This window comes from Acinonyx jubatus, chromosome D4, assembly GCF_027475565.1.
Source record: "Acinonyx jubatus isolate Ajub_Pintada_27869175 chromosome D4, VMU_Ajub_asm_v1.0, whole genome shotgun sequence".
Taxonomy (NCBI): Eukaryota; Metazoa; Chordata; class Mammalia; order Carnivora; family Felidae; genus Acinonyx; species Acinonyx jubatus.
In genome coordinates this window covers 27,950,801-27,975,934 of record NC_069391.1, presented here as the reverse complement: position 1 = coordinate 27,975,934, position 25,134 = coordinate 27,950,801, and the positions used below count along the sequence as shown (strand labels likewise).

The window sequence follows — 25,134 nt, the reverse complement described above, 5'->3', positions numbered from 1 at the left end:
GTAGTGAAATCTTAGCAATGACAGAAGAAATAGGTCAAGTGTTACATCCTCTGTAAACCTTCCAATAACGCCCTTGAGTTAGTTCCTCCCTCTTCTGTGTTATCCTGACCCTTACCTACTATAGCAATTTTTCTTCCTTGTTATAACCATGTATTAGCTTCTGGAATGTTTCCAATGGCAGAACTATGGTTCACTGTTCTCTGTATGAAGTCCAATGTCAAGTTAATTAAAAATAGTGAGTAGTCATTAACTGTTGAAATGGAAAAAGAATAGTAACGTTATAAGTCCAGCTATCTGAAATGCCACACAGGGAAATAAGAGAAGTGGGCTTTATATATTATTACATGCCCCAACTACAACTCCAAATACTTTTGTAAAATAGCAGCTAATCTTTAAATGTAGGGGAAAAAGATGATAAAGTTACAACTGAATAAAATATGCTGAAAAAGTTCCTCCCAAAATGTCTCCTTTGAATAACTATTCAGTTGTAATATACAGTGGTGTTTCTTAAGATATAATCGCCTCTCTGATTTTATTTCTACTCTAATTCTGCACTATAAACTCAGATTTTATTTTTAAGAACAAATTTTAAATTAATTCCACACATATGGTGGTGAGATTGCTGAAGAAAATTGTCAAAATACTTTGGAAGACAAAGATTTTTTGTTTTGCTTTGTTTTTGCCACACATGCACACAAACACCACACACACCACACACACACCACATTTAGTTTATAGCACAAATGAAAAGACTGATTCAAAATGAAAATTCAGAATCAAAATGGTAATTCTTCAGAGAAATGGCAACATCAGTAGCAGACAACCTCTCTTCACTTTTAAAGAATTTCTCACAGTTCTTTGTTTCCTCCTGAAATATCTCTTAGTATTTAACTTATTCCTCAAACATACTCCAAAATTAACATAAGCAATATAGACAGAAAATGGACTTAACTTTTGGCTGCTATTTAAGAACTGTATGACCTTTATATGGGCCTAAATTTTCTTATCTACCTTACAAAGCCATCTGAAGCTAATCCTTGAAAGTAGGGACAATGTAATAGCCAGCACTGAGTCCCCAGCCCCTAACAGGCACATATAGTGTTGAATAAATGAGAAAAGTAATCAACACAAAAGTGAAAGCAACATTATTTTCATTAATTAATGAAAACAATTTCAAAACGTTATGTATTATGACACCTAGTACACCACATAGTATATATTATGCATTTATTAAATAATACTGCCTTATACATCTATTGTCTTTCACATTTGCTAACTCTGGTTCTTGAAAATAAGCTATTAAGCAAGGATTCCTGAGTGTCTATATGTGAATGACACAGCAAGGGACAATCATACATTGCATTTTCCACCAGAATGAATTAATGAAAAGGAACTTAAAAATAGCATATATAACTTATCTAATTAGCTAGCACATTTTATGTACATATGCATTATTTAAATATTACTTCTCATCCCATCACTTACCTTACTCATTTGTTCTCTGAGTTCTGGAAAATAAGGTGGCTAATCATGGATTCCTAGATTCCATGAATAAGTTACAAAAAGGAGGGAGCATTAGCAAAAAGTGATGAAAGAAGATGTAGCTGAAGAAAGGGAACTTTGGAGGTCAGCCTTCATTTTACCTGATCAAGGAAAGAGTACACCAGGGGTATACTAAGGGTAGGAAGAGACTAAAGAGCCAAATAGAAAAGAAGAAGATAAAAAAATGTAATGGGTTCCTCCCATGAGCCACGTGTCGTCACATAATGCAACATTATTAAAGGGTTCTTAATAGGATAATAATACATGTAAATCTGACTGAGTTATTCCATATTATTTAACCCTATGGTATGATCAACTCTGGCCTCAGGAGGATTTCAAATTCCTTATTCATTGTAGCATGTCCTCCATTCCAAATGTCAGCATTACTTTGTTTTTTAGGTATATTAAGAAACAACATAATTATGATCAGTTAATGAATGAAGAAGGGATCCATCACAGAGAAAACAAGAGGTGCAAGCATTCTAGTCATAAAATGTGAAGAGGGAACTTCTGATTTCTGCTACTTCCACTACAGCTGAATAAGCATGTACCAGACTCAAGCATCTTAGAGATGATAAATTTTGTAGAAAATTGTTTTTAAAATTACTTTGGAAAAGTAATGTTTTGGTGTAGGTTTCACATTTTTATGCCTATAGGCTCAACTAAGCACTGCATGAAGTAGTAAAAACTGATAATAAACTGGCAGTCCTTCTGGACAAACCTCAGAGTTCAGGGGAAATACAGCCAGTGTAAAGTTGGGGGGGGCGGATTTCAGAAAGGGGAAATACAGAAGAAAAGACATCAAATTCTGTGTAAAAATCTTGGTCAGTTCTCTGACCAATGTGCCATGTATGTACAACCTAGCTAAAGATGAAAAAACAAAAATCTTAAACTAGGATGTAAACTACCAACAAAAAGATTGAGTTAGTTTGAGTCAAACCAGGTTTATCTTAAAACCAAAATATCAAAACTGTTCAGAGGAATTTAATGGAATTCAGAATCTCGAAATATCACATTTACAATGTCCATGATACAATCCAGAATTACTTAACATACAAAGAATCAGGAAAATGTGACCTACTCTCAAGATAAAAAGGCAGTCAATGGAAACCAAGCCTGAGATAGCCTAAAGGTTGGAATTAGCAGAAAGGGTGATAAAGCAACTCCTTATAACTACTTAAATGAAATAAAAGAGAATATGCTCACAAGCAAAGAAAAGATACCAAATTTCAGTGAAGAAATAAAAATTGTAAAAAGAACCAAATGGAAATTCTAGAACTGAAAAGTATAATAGCTGAAATTTTAAAATCCACTGAATTGGTTCAACAACAGAATAAAAGTGATAAAGAATAGAGTACCTGCAGACAAAATCAAAGTCTAACCCACATGCGATTGGTATACAAGAAAGAAGGAAAGGAAACAATAAATCAATGAAATATTAAACAGGCAACATCTTTTACAAAATATTAGCAAACTGAATTCAACCATACATTAAAAGAGTAATATACCATGATCAAGTAGGATTTATTCCAGTGATGCAAGCATGGTTCAACATCTGCAAATCAATCGATATATACATCACATTGACAGAATGAAGGATAAATTCACGTGATCATTTCAACAGATCCATTAAAAAACTGACGAATTTAACATCCATTCCTGATAAAAACTCTCAACAAACTGAGTATAAAGGGAACATACTTCAAAATAATAAAGTCCATATATGACAAGACCACAGCCAATATCATACAACAATGAAAAGCTGAGCTTTTCCTCTAAGATCAGGAGCAAGACAAGGATGCCCAATAACCCCACTTTTATTTAACATAGTACTAGAAGTCATAGTCAGAATAATTAGGCAAGAAAAAGAAATAAAATGTTTCTAAATTAAAAAGGAGAAATAAACAGTTTCTATTTAGAGATGACATGATATCATATATAGAAAACCCTAAAGCTTAGAACTAATTAATGATTCAGTAACATTTGCAGGACACAAAATCCATATGCAAAAACCAGCTGTATTTCTGTAGTAGTGAACTAGCAGAAAGAGAAATTAAAAAAACAATCCCATTTACAGTTGCACCAAAAAGAATGAAATATCTAGGAATAAATTTGACCAAGGAAGTGAAAGACTAGTACACTGAAAACTATAAGACATTGATAAAAAAAAATTAAAGACACAAATAAATGGAAAAATATTCTGGGCTCATGGATTTGAAGAAGTAATAATGTTAAAATGTCCATACTACCCAAATCTATAGATTCAATGCAATCCCTATCAAAATTCCAAAGGTTATTGTTCATTGAAATAGGAAAAAAACCTAAAATTTATATGGAACCACAAATAGAGCAATACTGGGAAGGAAGTTTGTTTTTTTTAAGTCCACTTAAAATACCATCAAAAATATTAAAGAATAACCTGAATTTATCTAGAAATAAGACTTCCACACCAAAAGTTCAAAACTTTCTAGGAGAAATTAAAGAAGACCAAAATAAATGAATAGATACACAATGTTGATGAATCTACTTAGTATTGTTAAGGTAATTCTCCTTAAATTTATCTTTAGAATTAACACAATCCCAGGCATAACCCCAGCAGATTTTTCTATAGAAATTGATAGATGATAATAAATTTTGGGCTGAAAGGGCTTAACTTCCCCACAAACCTCTTTATTATATTATATTTATGTTCCATTTGTTTTGATGAAAGGGTAACCTTTCGGAGAATGGAGCAATGAAAAGGTCTTAGCCACAACAACGCATGTCTAAGAAAGTACAAATATTGCACTGGTACCTCACTAAGAAAGAAATCCTTAGAACCCACCAATTTCCCAGTCTGGTAGAAATTAAGCAACAGTTTTTCTGAGCAACTCTACCCTGTGACAAGGGCCACAATATCACTTATCATACAAACCAGCAAACTTTTGAAGCTGAAACAGGGTGCTATTAACAAGTATATTGGGACAACAGACATGGACTATTGAATGCAAATCAGATTATATGATCACTATAGATTATGTCATCAATACAATTTAAAATAGCACATTCCTTTGGTGTTACTGGTATATTTTACCACTGAAAGGCCCGTAATTATTCCTTCTGGCTCTAGGCCCTTGACCCTTGATACCACTGAGGCCTATGTTACAGAAGACTAAGGAGGCTTTCTTTACCATGTGTTCCACTAAGAAGTCCAAATCCCAAGAGCTGATATCTAGCTTTTTTTTTATAAATCCCAGTTTGTGGATAAATGATGCATTTTCATTCCATACATATGGCATCTTGTGAGGCAGGATACTGCAGATTAATTAGAAGAAAATTGACAATCCAGAAATTTGTCTTCATTTGAAGCTACTACATTTTGTTCTCTAATAAGGCCAGTGATTTGTGTGGATATGTTAAAACAATTTATGTCATTTATTAATATATTAGATATGTCCTTTTGTATGACAAAGGGGCTAATTATGCTCTATTGGTCCATAACCATTGCCTCCGCTTAACACTGTTAAAACAGAAGGAGCATGGCTATGAGTAGAACTGGGCAGAAGCCATTGGACTTACCCTCCTGGGAAGATTTTTCCAAAGAAAATTACAGGAAAGCCACAGCAGTGTGGCCCTCTTCTAAGAACAAGTTTTGGAGCCTAGCAGGACTTTAAGGGATTTAACTATGTGGAAACAAAAAGAAGCCTCAATTCTGAATTTATGTAATCTTTATATTGGGTCCATCTTATTAGTCCTTCTAGTTATTTAATCATAGTTAAAATACATCCCTACTGACATCTTATTAAATACAGCACCTAAATCTTGTTCTGACTCTTTCCTTTCAACAAACTCGTGGAGTAAGTCCACGTCTTCCTTTGAAAATGTTGTTCTGTTGTGTGCTTCACCTAGAATGTCCATTCCCCACTTTCCATTTGGAAAAAGATTACTTATCCTTCAGAACCAGGTAAAATGTTTATTATTTATTCCTGGAAGATGTTTTGCTGTGACTTTACTGTTTTTAGTATTATCATAAATTTTATCACAATATATACTTGTTTTATTTCATTTTACCCCATTTTTGCCACTGAATGGAACACTACTCAAAAGCAAGATGCAAAGCCTATTTGTCTTTACTTACCATTCCTTAGTAAAATGCATGGATTTTGCACACTCTAGGGATTTGGGTCTTTGAATGAAAAAATATGTCTTGAACGTCACTTTTGAGTGTTTTTCTCCTGAAAAGTATCATAAACTGTTCCAATAGCAAATAGAATCAAATTATATCTGACACAATGTACAGATTCACTTCTTTTATTCAGTAGGAGCAAATTTTTCACTTTCTCAACAGAAGCATCTGTGTCTGTGATTTTATTTTCAATTATTTTATCTTTTCATTCACGTTAGCATGACAAGTGCATCCCTTCCCTGGTATGTTCTGTATTAAGTTCAATCAGCCAATTTTCAATAAATCAATCAGCTAAACAATAAATATTCTATTTGTTGGGATCCCGTAACAGACCTAAAAGAACTTACAGAAACCATGGTATATTATTAGGCTATAGTAAGATATAGAAGAAATAAAGGATCTAGTCCCTGCTATTGAGAAACCAATGGATAAAATCATAATTTAATGATATCTCTCATTTTCTAGTACTTTAAAATTTCCAACATAAAGGATTTTCACACAAAGGAGTTCATTGGATAGCTACCTCATACTGACCAAGTGACCCATTCAAATTGGATTTTACTAGTTATGAAACTAAGGTTCCAGAGAATAAATGGATTCAGAGATTGTCCAAGGCCATACACTATTTAACTCCGTTTCTCTTTGCAATGTCCTTTACATTGTTATATATGAAATATTGGCAAGCACAAATAAATATATAGAGAACAATACAGTTCTGAGTACAAAACAGTTGAGAGGAGAAGAGCATAGGGATTAGTCAATTACATAAAAACACACAGTAAGTAGCTGGTGAACTTTAAACCCAAGTTTAGAAGAAAGGAACAGAAACATAAGTAAAGAAAAAAGGAAGAAACTTGCATTGAGGAATAAAATTGGCTCTGTGCACCCCGTGAAGTGTTTAAACAATACCACCCTCAAACAACGTACAGCAAAACAGACAATGGTACATAATTAGAGGCATTTTTCTCTCAGACTTAAGGGCTGGGAAGATTTTTCACTATGGAAAAATACCTGACTTCTTGAAATGTACTCATCTGTGTGGAGCCATGATGTACTCTCCCGGGCTCCAGAGAACAGAAATGCAAACCTACAGAACAAACGTACAGAAATATTGACTTTCTATCTTAGTATCTGAAGCCCCCACAATTTGGCTCCAAGCTGCCTTTCCAATCTTCTTCTCTGTCACTAACCAACCTCTGTCACTAACCCAAGTTCCAACTAATCGAAACTCTTATTAATGGTGGTCCATATCTTGCCATATGCTGTTTTCTCTGTCTGAAAAATTCTTCTGTATAAGACTACTAGGAGAATTGTTTTTCCTAGCTCAGCCAAGCAGAAAACCCCTTCCTAGGACTCTCTTCTAGGGGAATTTTACCTATCCCCCTTTAATAACACTTAACACACTGAATTATAATTGTGACTCACTTAAGTCTGTGACCACTTAAGGTCACCAATCTTAACAGCCAGTCTCAGCATGGTGAGACTATAAATGGAATCTATCACTAAATGTCTTAAAAGATACTGCATATCTTTACTAAGATTTTCAAGACAGAGACACAGAGGAAGGATCACAGAACACCAGCACCAAAGCTTCCTATTTAGCCATTTTCTTTATTTTCTCTGATTCTATTTTTATGGTTTCTATTTAAATATCTCCCATATCTATGTTCCAAATATCTAACATGCACCTCTTTCTTCCTCATTGCATTATCCCCTCTTTCTCACTGTCCTCTTTTATGTCTTTCCTAGAGATGGTCCAAACCCTTTTATATGAAGATGACTTTATCCCATTTAAACTATTCCAATTCACCATCACTCTGTTCAGCCCCTTAAAAATCCAACATACTATGAATGCAAACAAAGGATCCAGCTTAGAAGGTAGGGGAAGGGGAAAGCTGTGAATAGTCTTTAATATTTTTGTTCTTAATTTAAGTGTCTGTCTGTATACCACAGGACTATGCACTCCTTGATCATGTTTGGGATTTTGTCTCCATGTGTTTGTTTTTTTGATATCACCAATAGTTAGCATAATGTCTGAGATAAAATATTCAGTAAATACTGATTACTTGAATAATTTAATGCAGGAACAAATGGCTGACTGAATGAATGAATAGAAAGCTCTTATTCTACATGCAATTCATCTAACTGAAAAGATACCTAATTTATGATGCTTTAAACCCACTATTACCATGTTCTCAGAGAATTATATGAACAAGTTCTTTAGAAGCTAATTTTTGAGTCATTAACAGTAACAATGGTTTTCACTCAGATGCCACTACTCATCTATTGAAACATATGATAAACCCTCAATCAGCTGGGGTGCCTGCATAGTGACACACATTCCCTCAGACACTTCTTCACAGAAGTGTGTCTGCCAGTTTGCAGCCAAAAGGAAGTCAGACCTAGGAAAAACAGCTTCATTTTTCTACTCTTGTCTCTCTATGGCATATACACAGGCTAGGTACCTAATACCCTAAAAAGCTCACTCTTTTCCTTTATATGATTGAAGGCCACCCCATTAGTAATTATTTACATTGAGTTCTAGTTTATCTTCCTAAGAAAGATAGGAGACTAGAAAACCAATGCACATAGAAGGTAAGAGGTTAAGACAACAAAATGGCATTTCCTTTCACATAAGATTACAGAACCCATTATTCCAGAGTTAAACTAAATTATGTTATCCATGAGAAGGTGGATGGTTTGGATGAGAATCCTTTTACCCATAAATTGCTGTCCCTTTCTTCTTTAGTCATGAAGGGAAAAGGTAGGCCCTACATTTCTCTCACATTTAAATATCAGGAACAGAAAAATTAGAATTTCAGGAGTTAATGGTACCACCAATCCTTATATTTAGTTTGGAACCTACAGGTGAGATCCAGTTCTGCATTCAGAGTAAAGGAATTTGTTTAAAGCATTGACATTCCCTCTGAGGAGCATTTCTGACACAGCATATTCTTCACAGCTTCCTTCACATCTTTGTTCCTCAAATTATAGATGAGGGGATTGAGCATAGGTGTCACAACTCCATAGAAGAGAGAGATGATTTTGTCTGTGACTTGTACTTTGTCTGTACCAGAGAAGTCTTTAGCCTTGGGTTTTGCATACATGAAGAGGATGGTTCCATAGAATATAATCACCACAGTTAGGTGGGCGGAGCAGGTGGAGAAGGCTTTGCGCTTCCCCTCTGCAGAAGGAATCTTCAGGATAGTGGAGAGAATAAAAACATAGGAAACAAAAATGAAAAGTACTGGGACCACAAGAAAAATAACATTAGCAATAACCATGCTAATAACATTTATGGAGATATCAGCACAAACCAATTTTAAGACAGCCAAGATTTCACAAGTAAAATGATTAATGACATTATCCCCACAGAAAGGAAGCCGCATTGCAAGAGAGGTTTGCAACACAGAATTGACACCCCCTGCAATCCAGGACCCAGCAGCCATGGACATGTATGAAGTCTTGCTCATAATAACGGAGTATCTCAGAGGGTTACAGATGGCCGCATAGCGGTCAAATGCCATCATGCTCAGAAGGACACACTCTGTGGCTCCCATAGCAAAGGAGAGAAACATTTGCACTCCACACCCAGAGAAGGAAATGGTTTTCTGTGAAGTTAAGAAGCTGCTGAGAAATAGGGGAATAGAAGAACTGGTATAGCAAATGTCCAAGAATGATAAGTTACTGAGGAAAAAGTACATGGGGGTGTGCAAGTGGGAGTCACAGACACTTACAATGATGATGATTCCATTTCCCAGCAGGATAACCAGGTACATACACAGCACCATCACAAAGTAAATGGCCTCAAGCTCTGGATAGCCAGAAAGCCCCAGTAGGACAAATTCTGTCACAGAAGACTGATTTGTCTTTCCCATGCTAATATTTTCTTTCAACAAAATGAATTCTGTAGCAGCCAGAATACATGTGGATCTGTTACAGCAGTGTTTGCAAGAGGTGTTTGCATCCTTAAGCGGCTTCCCTTATGGGTAATACAGACTTATGACTGGATAGAAAGATAGCATAAGAATATGTTATGATCCTCTAAGCTCAGTTATAGACTTTTAGATATCATGAAGGAGACTTTGGCTCAAAACAACAAAAAAAGACCTTGTTAGAAAAGAGATTCAGAACACATACAACTGGTTTATAAATATGTATCTAACTTACATTATAAATTTGAAATTTGAATGCAATGTCACCATAACATTTTTACCAAACAATCCAGAACACAATATGTTACCCTCAACAAAAATCACTGTTCTTCACTTATTAAAACAAAATACTGTATGTAAGTCCTGCTGCAATGGTACTTTAACCTCAGAATTTTGTGGCTAGAAAACAAGATGAAAAAGATATATTCTTCAGAAAAAGAACTTTTGGTTAATTCTAATCTGGGGAGAAATGTATACCTGTAAAATACCCTAAGAATATTAACTATAGGCATTACTAATGGTCAAAAAACAAACTTTTGGATTAAATTATTCTTTTTCATCTTTTTCAGCACAAATTGGGATGTCTAGGTAACTCTATTGTCCTGCCTAATACATATAATGAATTACAGGTTGATCTCAGAAAAACTCTAGCGCACATGTCTCAATCTACAAACCATAATAAAGGTATAACCTAAGAAATTTAAGTTATGAGGGATTTACTCTTTTACTTGCAGGCATGAGAAAATACATATTATCTTTTCCCTGCACAGAAATCAGCTTCTGTTTTAACAGCTTCTCTGCCAATCTTACTCTCACTGCATATTCAGAATGCCCATAATAAAGAAGGATAGGTCATTCAAAATATTCTTAAGCACGGTAATATGTTATAATTACTTATATCCCCACTTCACTAGAATATAGAATATTTTTATATCAAAATGACAGAAACAGAAGCCCTACTTTTTTGTTAGATTGCTAGTCTCATAAATTTCATCTCAATAAGTTCAATAATATAACTAAAAGAACTATCTGTTTCTCAGTTTTCATTTATACCAAGTAGTTGCCATTGCTACAGTAAAAACAAAAACAAAACAAAAGCAAACAAACAAAATGATTAACCAGTGGAAAAACAGAACTGACTTCCAGTAAAAATGAAAGTTGGACCTCTTTACAGTCAGTTAACTAGTAAAGGAGCCTTTAAAGGAACAGCCAATGGAGCACCAAAGCAGCTTACGTTCTTTGCTGCTTTGAGGATCTTTCTAGTCCCAAAAGTAATTTAAAGTTCACAATGTAGATTGGTTAGAATTTAGAAACTTTCTAGTTCTTTTGGGATGAAGTCCCCTAGAAGCAATTAAAACAAAGTTCCTAATACAATTAAAATTAAATGTAACTCACAAAACAAATAATTCTTCTGACTTTACACCTTCTGGGAAGAGCAAATTTAGAACTGCTACCCAGGTAAAATGGCCAAGACACAATACACCAAACTTAACCAATCTATTGTTCAGTCATGCGCACACATATGAGACAACATGCAGCAGAACAGATCAACAATTCCCATGAGGTGAGCAAACCACACTTTACTTATGAACAGGAAAAGAAATTCCAACTTGAGATTATTATGACATTTGCTATGCCTATCTTTTGAAATCAGTACCAACATTTGAAGAATTCAGTCATTTTATATGAATGCTCTGAAATACTCTTCCAGCATGAAAATAAGGAAACCATTGTGAGAAGTCTTATAAAGGGAACAAAATTTGACAACACTCTTTTTTGTCAGTGGACAATATTTTTTAAAAGTCACTGAGTGAAATATGCAACATAATCCTGAGCAATGGGAAAACAATTTACACCATGAAAGATGGTATTATATACTGCAACAATACAAATTTGAAGAGCAATTCCCAAAGTTCTTAACTTTATACAAGTACTTTTTCAGTATACTGGCTCAGAATGCAAATGTTGAGCATGTTTTCTCATTAATGCTCAGTGGACAAAAGAATTAAACAGTTTTGATGTGAGCAAGATAAAAGCTATGTTACAATACAAATGCAAGATAGACTGCAAATGCAAGGAGTTTTATAAGGAAATGATACAAAACAAAGAAATGTTAAATGAATAAAAATACTTACAATTAAAGAGGTACGTAGAATAGATACTTATAATTTACTTCAGATAAACAACAAATAATTTTTAGTACAAGTATTTCCTATGCAATATTTTTATTTTATCCCAGTATACATGTGCAAAAGCATTCAGAAATAATTCAAATTTAACTGGGGATTATCTATTTTCATATGCTAACCTGGCAACCCTAACTTCTTGTGCCAGGTTTCGCTTGAAATCCAGTCTAAGCCCAGGTTGCACCACCTAGCACCATTCCCAGGCATTGGAGGGAGTACAGAATCCAGGTGCCTGGGCAGTACTACTCACAATAATACTGTGAGACAGTACTATTTTTATTTTTTTTAACTTTTTATTACTTATTTTGAGAGAGAGAGCACTTGCAGGCAGGGGTGTAGTGGCAGAGAGAGGAAAGAGAATCCCAAGCAGGCTCTGCACAGTCAGCACAGAGCCCACCGTGGGGCTTGAACCCACAATCCATGAGCCCATGACCCGAGCCAAAATCAAGAGTTGGACACAACAAAATGAGCCACCCAGATGCCCCAAGACTGTACTATTTTTTAAACTTTCAATATTCTCAAAAAGAGAATATTTAGTGTATTTCTCTAAACCATTCTAGTCAATACAGGATTATATATCTGTTGTCTCAGATGTACCCAGCCACTGCATAAATATCACCTACAGCTACAACCCTCTTCCCTTTCCAAGACAAATATGGTAAGAAGAAACTAACATGAACTTATAGGGTTTCATGATCTAGTACTGCTCTTCAACATTTCCAAGATGTAGTCTATCATCTCAACTTCCCACTTTTTCATTTCATTTAATTCAGCGTTTAATAACTGAGGCCTCCTCATTCCAGGAACTATGTCTGCTTCTTCCTCAAATCCCATAAATTATTTTAGTCCCCTGCCAGGTACTACATCCCATTACAAGAATAGCAAGCAATGCCTACGGTCTTAATATCTGGGGTTAATTCCCCTAATGATGATTACCTCTCTCTACATCCCATTACAAAAGTCAAATCTACATGTTGCCCCCTCCATTTTGCTGTGAAGACCATTCACTGAATTTTTTATTTCCATTATGCTTTTTTTTTTCAGTTCTAAAATTTCCATTTGTTGTTGTTGTTGTTTTCTACATCTTTCCTGAGACTTTGGTTCTCTGCTTAGGTCTTCTATATTTTCATTTGTTCTTAGTGTATGTGTATAATTGCTCACTGAGATATTTTATAATGGCTGCTTTAAATTCCTTGTCAAATAATTTCAATGTCTGTTCATTTTTTGTTGTATCTGGAGATTGTCCTATATCAAATTGAGATACCTGATTCTTTGTATGAGGAGTGATATTCATTTGTATCCTGGATATTTTAGGTACTATAAGAGTCTGGATCTTATTCAGACCTTCTGTTTTAACAGGACTCCTCTAAAACCACGCCCTTTACAGAAGGAAATCATCACCTCGTTCTTGCCAGATTCAGCAAAAGTTTAGTCTCCTCACACGGACTTTATGACACAGTGGGGATAGAAAGATTTGTTACTACAGAGCTGTGGTAAAAGCCTTGACTTTCCACTAATCCTCCTCTGAAAGTCTATGTGGAGGGAAAGAGCAGATGGAAGAAGGTTAAAATCTAGGCTCCCCACTTGATATGTGCTGAAGTAGGGAAGTAGGGCTGTAGTATTTTTCTCTCGTGTTTGGCTGGAATAGGCAATTATCGCTGTTATGTTTTTTGTCTTGCTAAGCCACCCCTTTCTGTTCCACTAGAGTAAGATTTTCTTGTGCTTTTCTGTTTGTTCCCATTGGTGTTTCCAAGTTGTAGGCTTATCTAGCACTCAGTCTGGGATATATAGAAAGCAAAAATAAAACCCAGGAAACTCACTGCTTTTTGTTTCCTTAGATCCCAAAGTCCCTAGCTGGTCTCTTTCTCTCCACCTTTCAGAGTCTTCTTATGTTTTCTCTACACATAATGTCCAGAGTTTTCACTGTATTTAATAAAATAGAGACAAGTATCTATTCCATCTTGTCTGCTACCAGAAATCCCTATATCTATTTTAAAAGTGAATTCATTAGTATAATCTTCCCTAGAAAATACTCCAGCCAGAATGACTTCTCAATGAATTTTTAAACTCTTATAAGGAAGAAATAAATTAAATTCTACATAATCTATTCACAGATAGAAAACAGAAAACTCCCTTAATTCATTTTTATGAGGTCAGTATAAACTGTATACCAATATGTAACATATGGGGTTTTTTTTCTTTTTCTTTAAAAAGAAAAATTACAAAAATGAACTATTGGGACCTCATCAAAATAAAAAACTTCTGCACAGCAAAGGAAACAATCAGCAAAACTAAAAGGCAACCAACAGAATGGGAGAAGATATTTGCAAACAACATATCAGATAAAGGGTTTGTATCCAAGGTCTATAAAGAACTTATCAAACTCAACACCCAAAAAGCAAATAATCCAGTGAAGAAATGGGGAAAAGACATGAATAGACACTTCTCCAAAGAAGACAGCCAACCGACACATGAAAAAAATGCTCAACATCACTCATCATCAGGAAAATACAAATTAAAACCACAATGAGATACCACCTTACACCAGTCAGAATGGCTAAAATAAACAACTCAGGCAACAACAGATATTGGTGAGGATGTGGAGAAAAAGGATCTCTTTTGCACTGCTTGTGGGAATGCAAACTGGTGCAGTCACTCTGGAAAACAGAATTCCTCAAAAAATTAAAAATAGAATTACCATACAACCCAGCAATTGCACTACTAGGTATTTATACAAGAGATACAGGTATGTTGTTTTGAAGGGGCACACGCACCCCCATGTTTATAGCAGCACTATTGACAATAGCCAAAGTATGGAAAAAGCCCAAATGTCATCAATGGACGAATAAATAAAGAAGATATTATGCTAAGCGAAATTAGCCAGTCAGAGAAAGACAAATATCATATGACTTCATTCATAGGAATGAATTTCATAGGAATTTAAGATACAAACCAGATTAACATAAGGGAAGGGAAGCAAAAATAATATAAAAACAAGGAGGGGGACAAAACATAAGAGACTCTTAAATATGGAGAACAAACTGAGGGTTTCTGGAGAGGTTGTGGGTGGGGGGATAGGCTAAATGGGTAAGGGGCATTAGAGAGGACACTTGTTGGGATGAGCACTGGGTACGGTATACAGGGGATGAATCACTGGAATCTACTCCTGAAATCATTATAGCACTATATGCTAACTAACTTGGATGTAAATTAAAAAATAAGTAAATTTTTTAAAAAGAATACTCAAAACAAAAGAATTAAAGGACAAGTGGGTGGCTCAGTCAATTAAGACCAACTCTTGATTTTGGCTCAGGTCATGATCTCACAATTTGTGAGATGGAGCCCCACATTGGGCTCTGGGCTGACAGTGTGGAGCTGTCTCTGTCTCTCAGAGAGACAGAGAGAGACAGTTGTCTCTCTCTGCCTCTCAAAATAAATGAACATTAAAAAAAAGTTAAGAACCTACCTCCTATGAACACAGTTGGAAAAAATCCTAAAAAAAAAAATTAGAACATTGAATATAGTGTTATATTTTAAAGAACAAGAGATTACAGTTAAGTGGCATTAATTCTAGAAATGTAAGTGGTTTAAAATTCAAAAACCCATTTATAAGAAAATGGTATTATTAAAAAGAGGGGCACCTGGGTGGCTCAGTCGATTAAGCATCTGACTCTTGGTTTCAGCTCAGGTCATGATCTCACGGTTTCATGGGTTCAAGTCTCATGGTGGGCTCTGTACTGACAGTTCAGAGCCTGCTTGGGATTCTCTGTCTCCCTCTCTCTCTGCCCCTTTTGCACTTGCACTGTCTCTGTCTCTCTCAAAATAAATAAATAAACTTAAAAAAAAAAAAAAAAAGAGGGGCACGTGGGTGGCTCAGTCGGTCAAGCCTCCGGCTTCGGCTCAGGTCATGATCTCGCAGTTAGTGAGTTAGAGCCCCACGTCAGGCTCTGTGCTAACAGCTCAGAGCCTGGAGCCTGCTTCGGATTCTGTGTCTCCCTCTGTCTGTCTGTCCCTCCCCCACTTGCGCTCTGTCTCTGTCTCTCTCTCATAAACAAACGTTAAAAAATTAAAAAAAAAAGAAATATCACATAGTAACATTTATAGAGGCATAAAATTACTGTAAAATTATTGCTCTGTGTTTTTAAACCTATGGAACAAGTTTCATTTTGCCATATCTCCTGTTCATGTAATTAACTACTTGAAAGCACTCCCTTGCCTTTTTCATCTTTATATATTCATACAATGTTGACATTATGTAAAAGGTCTTTCATATAATTGGATCTCAGATAGGAATAAAATTAAAGAAACAGAAAAAATGTCTACAATGTTATTAAAGTACTGTTGGCTACTACTTTTTTTATTGAAGTATGGTTTTGATATACAATGTTACTTCAGATGTACAACATAATGATTCAACAAGTCTGTAAGTTGTGTTAGCTCACCACAAGTGTAGCTACCATCAGTCACCATATAACACTATTACATCAGGCCCTGTGCTGGCAGCTCAGAGCCTGAAGCCTGTTTCAGATAACATGTGTGTGTCTCTCTCTGCCCCTCCCCAACTCACGCTCTGATTCTCTCTCTCTCTCAAAAATAAATAAATCTTAAATTAAAAAAAAAAATGGCAGCTCATATAACATTATTACAGTACCACTGATTATATTTTCTATGTTGTACCGTTGCTCCCCGTGACTTATTCATTCATAACTAGAAGCTTGTATCTCCCACTCCCCTTCACCAATTTTGTCCATCCCCACCCCCCACCCCCCAAAATAAATACAGACTTAAAAATTTTTTTAATAAAAAAAACATGTCTGTTAAAATCACAACCTTCCTACTAATAAATACACTCTAAAGGTGTAGGGAAATATAAATATGCATGAAGTTAAAAATAATAAGATCTCGGGCAGGGCCAGAGAGCCAGTTGTGAGGAGAAATGGAGTTAGAGGAGGCAGCTGGGGAGCAATGGAAGTAGTGTACTGGCCACTCAGATAAGGCTGGGCACCCATAGCTTTGGTTATTGCATCCTTGTGTTTTCCCATCCCACCAAGGAAAAATATACTACACTGCAATGACTCTTCTGTTCTATAAAAAGGGCATCTTAAAAAGGTCTATAATGAGGGGGTGCCTGGGTGGCTCAGTTGGTTAAGCATCCAACTTTTGATCTCAGTTCAGGTCTTGATCTCAGGGTCATGAGTTCAAGTCCCACATTGAAAAAAAAAAAAGTAAAGAAGGTCTATTATGGGAATTAGACTTTGCTCATTAAAAAGAGGGAGTGAAGAAGAGAATCTCTGATCCCAGTCTTTTTCCATTGTCATTACTCTCAAAAGTCAAAGGTAAGTGGAGAATAACTGTTTAACTCTCTATTTACTTTTTGTTTCCTATTTCCCATTTGCAAATATTTTGACATCAGTTACAATTGCCTTAAAAAATGACACAGGATAATTCAAAATATACAATTATTTTAGAAAGTAGGTTAGAAAGTCAGAACTGCACTATGCTTTCAAGTTTATAATATATGTAGTACATACATATGAATATATTAAAATATTAATAATTACAACTGAAATTATGGATTAATTTCTTCATTTGGGTTTTTCCATGTTTCCCACTTTTCTGCAATAAGTATGTTTTGTTTTATTTAACCAGAAAATCTTTAATTTATTTTTTATTACTTTATTATTTAAATTCAAGTTAGTTAACATACAGTGTAGTATTGGTTTCAGGAGTAGAACCCAGTGGTTCATCATTTACATATAATACCCAGTGCTCATCACAATGAGTACCCTCCTTAATTCCCATCACCCATGTAGCCTGTCCCCCAAGCCCCCTTATATTCAATGTCCTGAATGGGAAAAATATGCAGCCAAGAACTCTTTATCCAGCAAGCCTGTCATTCAGAATAGAAGGAGATATAAAAACTTTCCCAGACAAACAAAAACTAAAGGAGTTCATGGCCATTAAACCAGTCCTACAAGAAATTTTAAGAAGGACTCTCTGAGTGGAGAAAAAAAAGACCAAAGCAACAAAGACTACCAAGGACCAGAGAATATCACCAGAAATACCAACTCTACAGGTAACACAATAGCACTAAATTCAATCTTTCAATAACCACTCTGAATATAAATGGACTAAATCCTCTAATCAAAAGACATAGGGTATCAGAATGGACTTAAAAAATCCATCTATATGCTGCATTTATAAGAGACTCATTTTAGACCTAAAGACACTTGCAGATTAAAGGTGAGGGAATGGAGAACCATCTGTCATGCTAATGGATGTCAAAAGAAAGCTAGAGTAGCCACACTTATATCAGACAAACTAGATTTTAAAACAAAGACTATGGGGTACCTAGGTGGCTCATTTGGTTGAATGTCCAACTTCGGTTCATTTCATGATCTCACAGTTTGTGGGTCAAGCCCTGCATCCAGCTCTATACTGACAGCTCAGAGCCTGGAGCCTGCTTCAGATTCTGTATCTCCCTCTCTCTCTGCCCCTCCCCTGCTTGTTCTCTCTCTCTCTCTCTCTCCCTCTCAAATAAATAAAAATTTGTTTAAAAGACTGTAACAAGAGATGAAGAAGGGCATTATATCATAACTATGGAGTCTATCAAGAAGAGCTAACAATTGTAAATATTTATGCCCCCAAATATATAAATCAATTAATCATAAACATAAAGAAACCCATTGATAATAATACCATAATAGTAGGAGACTTTAATACCTTACTTACAACATGGACTGATCATCTAAGCAGAAAATCAATAAGGAAACAATGGCTTTGAATGACACACTGGACCAGATGGACTTAACAGATATATTCAGAACATTTCATCCTAAAGCAGCAGATTATGCATTCTTCTCCAGTGCACATGGAACATATTCCAGAATAGATCACACATTGGGACACAAATAAGCCCTCAACAAGTACAAAAAGATCAAGATCATACCATGCATATCTTCAGATCACAATGCTATGAAACTTGAAATCAACCACAAGAAAAAAATTTTGGAAAGCCCCCAAATACATGGAGGTCAAAGAACATCTTACTAAAAAATGAATGGTTTAACCAGAAAAGTTAAAAAGAAGTAAAGGAAAATTTTAATTTATTAAAAATAAATTCTTGTTTAATATGTTAAACTATAATTAGGTCTTTGAGACAATATCTCTAAATCTTGAGAGCTACTGCCACCTTCCATACAATTTAAAAATACTCTTTAAATCATTTCTGGGATTACAAATTCCCTTAGAAGGAAACAAAGAAGGATTTAAATTGGCTATCAGAGCCATGTGTAGATCCTCTGGACATTCTCAGGGCCCAGAAATTAGAGGACACACATTTATTTGCTATTGATACAAATTCAAGACAGAACATTTGAGTAGGAATGACAGTCTTACCTTTGGTCTGTTCCCCTTCACACTACCCACCGAGTAATCCGAAATGGTGGGGTTCTTAACAGTGGATCCCATAGTTCAAAAAGAAGAGAGTAAAGATATCAACTAGCTAGAGAAACAGCAGCCACAATGAATTTATTATCTAGACACAAAGAGGTTGGTAAAATACTAGAAAAAGGAATGATACATAGTGATTAGTGTGCTTGTGTCTAAACTACATCCTTTTTAAAAACTGAAGTCTCAACAGGCCACACTACCTATTGTGTGTGGAGAAGGTAAGAATCCTACACAAAGAACTGAATAGGAAGCATTGCAGACTTGTAAAGATTTGTTTCAGAAAGAGAAGGAGAAATGGAAATGATAAATAATAAATTTTATATTTTTAAAACTTTTCACTTTGGACTGATTTTAAACTTTCAGAAAAGTTACAAAATTATTTCAAAGAGTTCTCTTATGTATCTTCCCTAACCTCTAATGTTAACATCAGAACCATAGTATAATTATCAAGTATAAGAAATTAACATTGGTATATTATATTAACTATAGACTTTATTCAAATTTCACAAATTTTCTACTAATGTCTTTTTCTGTTCCAGGGTCCTCTTCAGGATCCCACATTGTATATACATGTTATTTATCCCTTGTCTCTTCCATTCCAGTCTATAACTATTCCTCAATCCTTTTTCTTTTATTTGAAAAGTTCTAAATTAAAAAAACAAGAAAAAAATAAATATGGACAAAAAGAATTATTAAATCAAAGAAGTATCTTGAATATCTATGAACATCATTTTACAATATTCATTTCTCCTTAGGATGAAAAAGGCGAGTGGGGTGGGGGGAGTGTCAGCCTGAGAGACTAGATTAAATTAACCAGTGTTGTCCACTTGTTGTATGCCAATGACTATCACATATCACATAGAGTTTTTCAAACCAGTTCTATAAAATAGGTGTTATTATGCTAATATTACAGATGACACATCATGCTCAGGCAAGTTAAGTGTCTTGCCCGAGATCTGTATAATTATGAAGCCACATAGCCAAGACTGAACTGGACTCTAAGTTGTCCGACTCCAAGCCAAGTGTTCTTTCCATTAAGGTGTGGTATTGTTTCATAAATAAATCTTATCAGCAGTCCAGACAAAAGGATAAAAGGATTAGAGCACAGTAGGCTTCCACAGCACAGCCTTAGAGATGGTCAGAGCATGCAGGATGACCTAAGTGAATCAATTCCAGGATTGAACTTAATGCTCAGATAGAAGTTCCCGCTAGATAAGAGCTACATACTTTTGCTATGTTTCCAGGAACAAAAAAAGAAAATTGCACTTGTTTTCCACAGTGGAAAAAACAACAACAACAACAACAGCAGCAGCAACAACAACAACAGGATAATTCTCAATACCATGTAGAAAAACGAGAAAGGGTCTTTGCCTTTTTTTTTTTGGCCTTTGCCTTTGTTCATTCCATCCTATTTATTATTTCCTTTTGGGGCGCATAGGGCTTATTTGCTGATACAAGCACTGGGGATCTCCTGTGAGGGATGTTTCATATTGTGAAGAATGAAGTTGCTTTATAAACAATAGGAGACAGTCAGTCTGGAACTAGAATTCAATACCTAGTGCTACGAATTTTCTCCTGAGGATGCCTTCCAGGATAGATGTCATGTAGCCTGATATAAGAAGCTCATGGGGCAAAATATGAAGTGCTGGCTGAATTTATATGATTTATAGACAAACTTCTGTTGACAAGTACAGTGGAAGACAGGTAGATACACATGATCCATGAGTCTCAGAATGCTCTTTCTTTACATAAGTGGTGCCCAGTGGTGAAAAGTAATCTAAGGACAGGTCCTTTGGGGAGACAAAAAAAAAAAAAAAAACTCAGGGAGCCAAGAAATTGAAACTTTATCTTTTTGCGAACATAGAGAAGTAAGCAAAAGTAACAGAAATCCCTGCTCTTTTTCCCATGGTCTTGCAATTCTAGCACTATGTCTTTCTTTTTACTATGTGCTACTGTTGTTGCAGCCTGACTGTATTGCTAACGTTGGTTACATTCTAAATAGTGGGCTCTAGTATCCCTTTGCAAAAACTGGGCTGTGTCAGTATGTCTTTTCAGAGTGGATATATTTGTGGATTGACTGGTTGAAATCAGAATGTTAAATGACATCAATTAGTGTATGTAATAAAACAACATAAAAACTCAAGCAAATTTCCAATCCATTGACTGTTCTTTACCTTTCTTGGGTTTTAGAGAAAGCTGGGACCAACAAATGCCTAGACCTTTCAGCTTCTTTGGTAGTCTCCTAATCATTGGAAAGAATACAAAAATATCAACCTTCACCCCAGGGCAGTTAAGAATTTATTCTATATTTCTTAATCAAATTATTTCTATAATCAAAAATATAGTTTTATTAAAGAAAATATAGAAAATATGTACAGGATTAAGAAAATTTTAAATACTTCAAAAACAAATCTGACAAAGAAAACTACAGTTAACATTCTGATGTGGTTTCAGCTACACGTATACAAAATTCATTTATATGATCATTTATATTGCCGTGAGATTTGCTTTTATCTGATAGTATATCATTAGCATTTCTCCTTGTCCTTAACTGTTCTCCAGGATGCAGTTTTCAATGGAATAACAAATGACACATCCCATCATCACACACCAGATTTTCAGCATCCTTAAAAAATCATGACTATTAGTTGGATATTTCAGAAAAATAATTATTAAATAATAGTGATGATGATGATGATGATAAAAGTAATCTTCAGGTGACTTTTCTGGAAATACTTGTAGAGTTTCATTTAAAATCAAGTTGGCCCATGTCTAAAATACTGTTTTTATTAAGAAAGAAAATTGAATTCCATCAAATCATTTATATCCATCTAGATGATCAAATAGGGTTTTGTATTTACCTGTTTATTTGCTATATTAATAGATTTTTCAAGTTTATTTATTTACTTTGAGAGTGTGTGGGGGGGGGGGGGGCAGAGAGAGAGGGAGAGAGAAAGAATCCCAAGCATGCTCCATGCTGTTAGCACAGAGCCTGATGCAGGCCTCAAACCTATGAACTGTGAGATCATGACCTGAGCCAACCAAGAATCAGATGTTTAAATGGCTGAGTCACCCAGGCACCCCTCTATTAAGAGATTTCTGGATATTAACCTTGAATTTATTATATTATTATACACTTGGATTTGGTATATATTTATTTATGATTTTTACATATATATTGAAATGAGATCAAACCATAGTTTTATTCTATTTTTGACAACTGGGATATGAAAGTTATTTTAGTTTGAGGCATCTGGGTGGCTCAGTTGGGTGTTCAGCTCTTCATTTCAACTTAGGTCATCATCTCATGGTTCATGAGATCAAGTCCCACATTGGGCTCCGCACTGAGAGTGTGGAGCCTGCTTGGGATTCATATTCTCTCTCTCTCTCTCTCTCTCCCTCTCTCTCCCTCTCTCTCCCTCTCTCTCCCTCTCTCTCCCTCTCTCTCCCTCTCTCTCCCCGCCCCCCCGCCCACCCCCGGTCCATCCCCCACTCATGCTTGCCCTCTCTCCCTCTCTCCCAATATAAATAAACAAACATTTTTTAAAGTTATTTTAGTTTGATAAAATGATTTGCAAACTGTTCCATTATTTTTCAGACATTAAAGTCTTTATGTAGCACAGAAATTACTTTTTTTCTTGAAAGTATAACCTCTTTCCTAAGTAATCTGTGTCCAATGATCATTTTGAGGATCAAAATGGTACTAGACACAAATTGGGACCTTTATCCCAATTGAACTTCTGATAATACTGGAGTATCTACTCTGCTAAATGTTGAATAAATAAATGGAAGTTTCCATGAAAGAGGTCAGCCCAGTTCTGTGAAAGCACTCAAAATGGGCATCCTACCCAAACTAATTCAGGAAGGGTTTCTAGAAAAAAATAATAATAACAGGGAGGGGCCTTTCCAGTTTAAGAAAGTATGAAAACATAACGAAGAACAAGAATGATGTTTGGGGTAAACTGTGACAAGTTCAGTATGGCTATTGCGGAGCATGAAGAAGAAGGGTCAGAAACAGATCCAGAACTTCTATATTAGTGACATTTAGAGACGACAATCTGGTTTCAGGAGAGTCTTCTTGAAAGTAATATATCAGACAAATACAAAACAATTAGAGCACAGCTAAGACTTCATAGGGTATTAACACTATATATCATAGGAACTTATAAAATGGAAAGACCAAGGTGAACCAGAAAAAGCAAGTAAGGCAAGAATGTTAATTTCAACACACCTGAGGACTGAATAGTAATTTTCAGAGGTTAAAAAAAAAAAAAAAAAGAGGATCTGTGATAGGTACTAAAATGTTGTGATCAGAAGGCTGATTCTGGATCTAGACTGCCAGGTATTAAATCTTGGTTCTAGCTATATGACCTTGGGGAAGCTATTTAACTTCCGTTTATCTGTTTGCTCCTCTGTAAAATGAGGATAATAATAGCATCTTATACTGCCATTATATAAATTACTTACCTCACAGACTGCAATGGATATTAAATGAGCCAATAGGGTAAAGTGTTTATAACTGCCTAGCACAGTTATTTCTCAATAAATACTAGCTAGCTACTATTGATTCAGTCATACTAATACAAACCAACATACATAAAATCTTTATGAAAGGCACTGTTATAAGCACATTTTATATATTCATTATCAGAAGGTTTCTTTCTATAAAATAAAAATAATATAGAAGACACAGAGATATATTCCAACATACCATATATGAAAATTAAGAGAAAAAATGACTTATCATTAAATACTAGTATTATAGAGTATTATAGTATACTAAATTTACTTGCCTGAAAAAAATATTAAAAATGCATACAGTTTTTTGATGATAAAAAATGAAAAGAATTACAGAATTGAGAGGAATACAAGTGTTAGGAAGTATTAGGAATACAAGTGACCTGTACCGTCAGAGGAGAAATTCCAGGCTCTGAAAAAATTGCACTAAATGTGGACACAGACTGGTTAACCTCTGAAAGCTCCTTGCAACCAATCTCAAATGTTTCCAGGTTAACTCTAGACTGGTCTTTGAAAGAAGAATAGATACACTACCCATGTGAGAAGAGAAAATATTCAAGGTATGCCCATTATAGGCTCAAACTTTAGTGCGATCACCTTTTTTTTCAATATATGAAGAGTATTGTCAAATTGGTTTCCATACAACACCCAGTGCTCATCCCAAAAGGTGCCCTCCTCAATACCCATCACCCACCCTCCCCTGCCTCCCACCCCCCATCAACCCTCAGTTTGTTCTCAGTTTTTAAGAGTCTCTTATGCTTTGGCTCTCTCCCACTCTAACCTCCTTTTTTTTTTCCTTCCCCTCCCCCATGGGTTTCTGTTAAGTTTCGCAGGATCCACCTAAGAGTGAAAACATATGGTATCTGTCTTTCTCTGTATGGCTTATTTCACTTAGCATCACACTCTCCAGTTCCATCCACGTTGCTACAAAGGGCCATATTTCATTCTTTCTAATTGCCACATAGTACTCCATTGTGTATATAAACCACAACCTCTTTATCTATTCATCAGTTGATGGACATTTAGGTTCTTTCTTTGTCTATTGTTGAGAGTGCTGCTATAAACATTGGGGTACAAGTGCCCCTATGCATCAGTACTCCTGTATCCCTTGGGTCAATTCCTAGCAGTGCTATTGCTGGGTCATAGGGTAGGTCTATTTTTAATTTTCTGAGGAACCTGCACACTGTTATCCAGAGTGGCTGCAACAATTTGCATTCCCATCAACAGTGCAAGAGGGTTCCCGTTTCTCCACATCCTCTCCAGCATCTATAGTCTCCTGATTTGCTCATTTTGGCCACTCTGACTGGCGTGAGGTGATATCTGAGTGTGGTTTTGA

The 25,134-nt window shown here is 35.4% G+C and overlaps 2 protein-coding genes across 3 annotated transcripts in view; both read right to left on the bottom strand.

Annotated features, from left to right (window-relative positions):
* LOC106979356 (olfactory receptor 13C9) overlaps positions 1 to 25,134 on the bottom strand; it is a 470,618-nt gene that overhangs the window by 354,861 nt on the left and 90,623 nt on the right. The gene's annotated exons all lie outside the window — the stretch shown is intronic.
* On the bottom strand, positions 8,502 to 15,115 carry LOC106979351 (olfactory receptor 13C7-like). The gene has a single exon (XM_053204851.1). The coding sequence runs from the start codon at positions 9,583 to 9,585 to the stop codon at positions 8,614 to 8,616; it is 972 nt and encodes a 323-aa protein (XP_053060826.1). The 5' UTR covers positions 9,586 to 15,115; the 3' UTR covers positions 8,502 to 8,613.

Coding starts and splice junctions, on each gene's coding strand:
- LOC106979351 (XM_053204851.1), bottom strand. CDS start 9,585: ATGGGAAAGACAAATCAGTCTTCTGTGACAGAATTTGTCCTACTGGGG.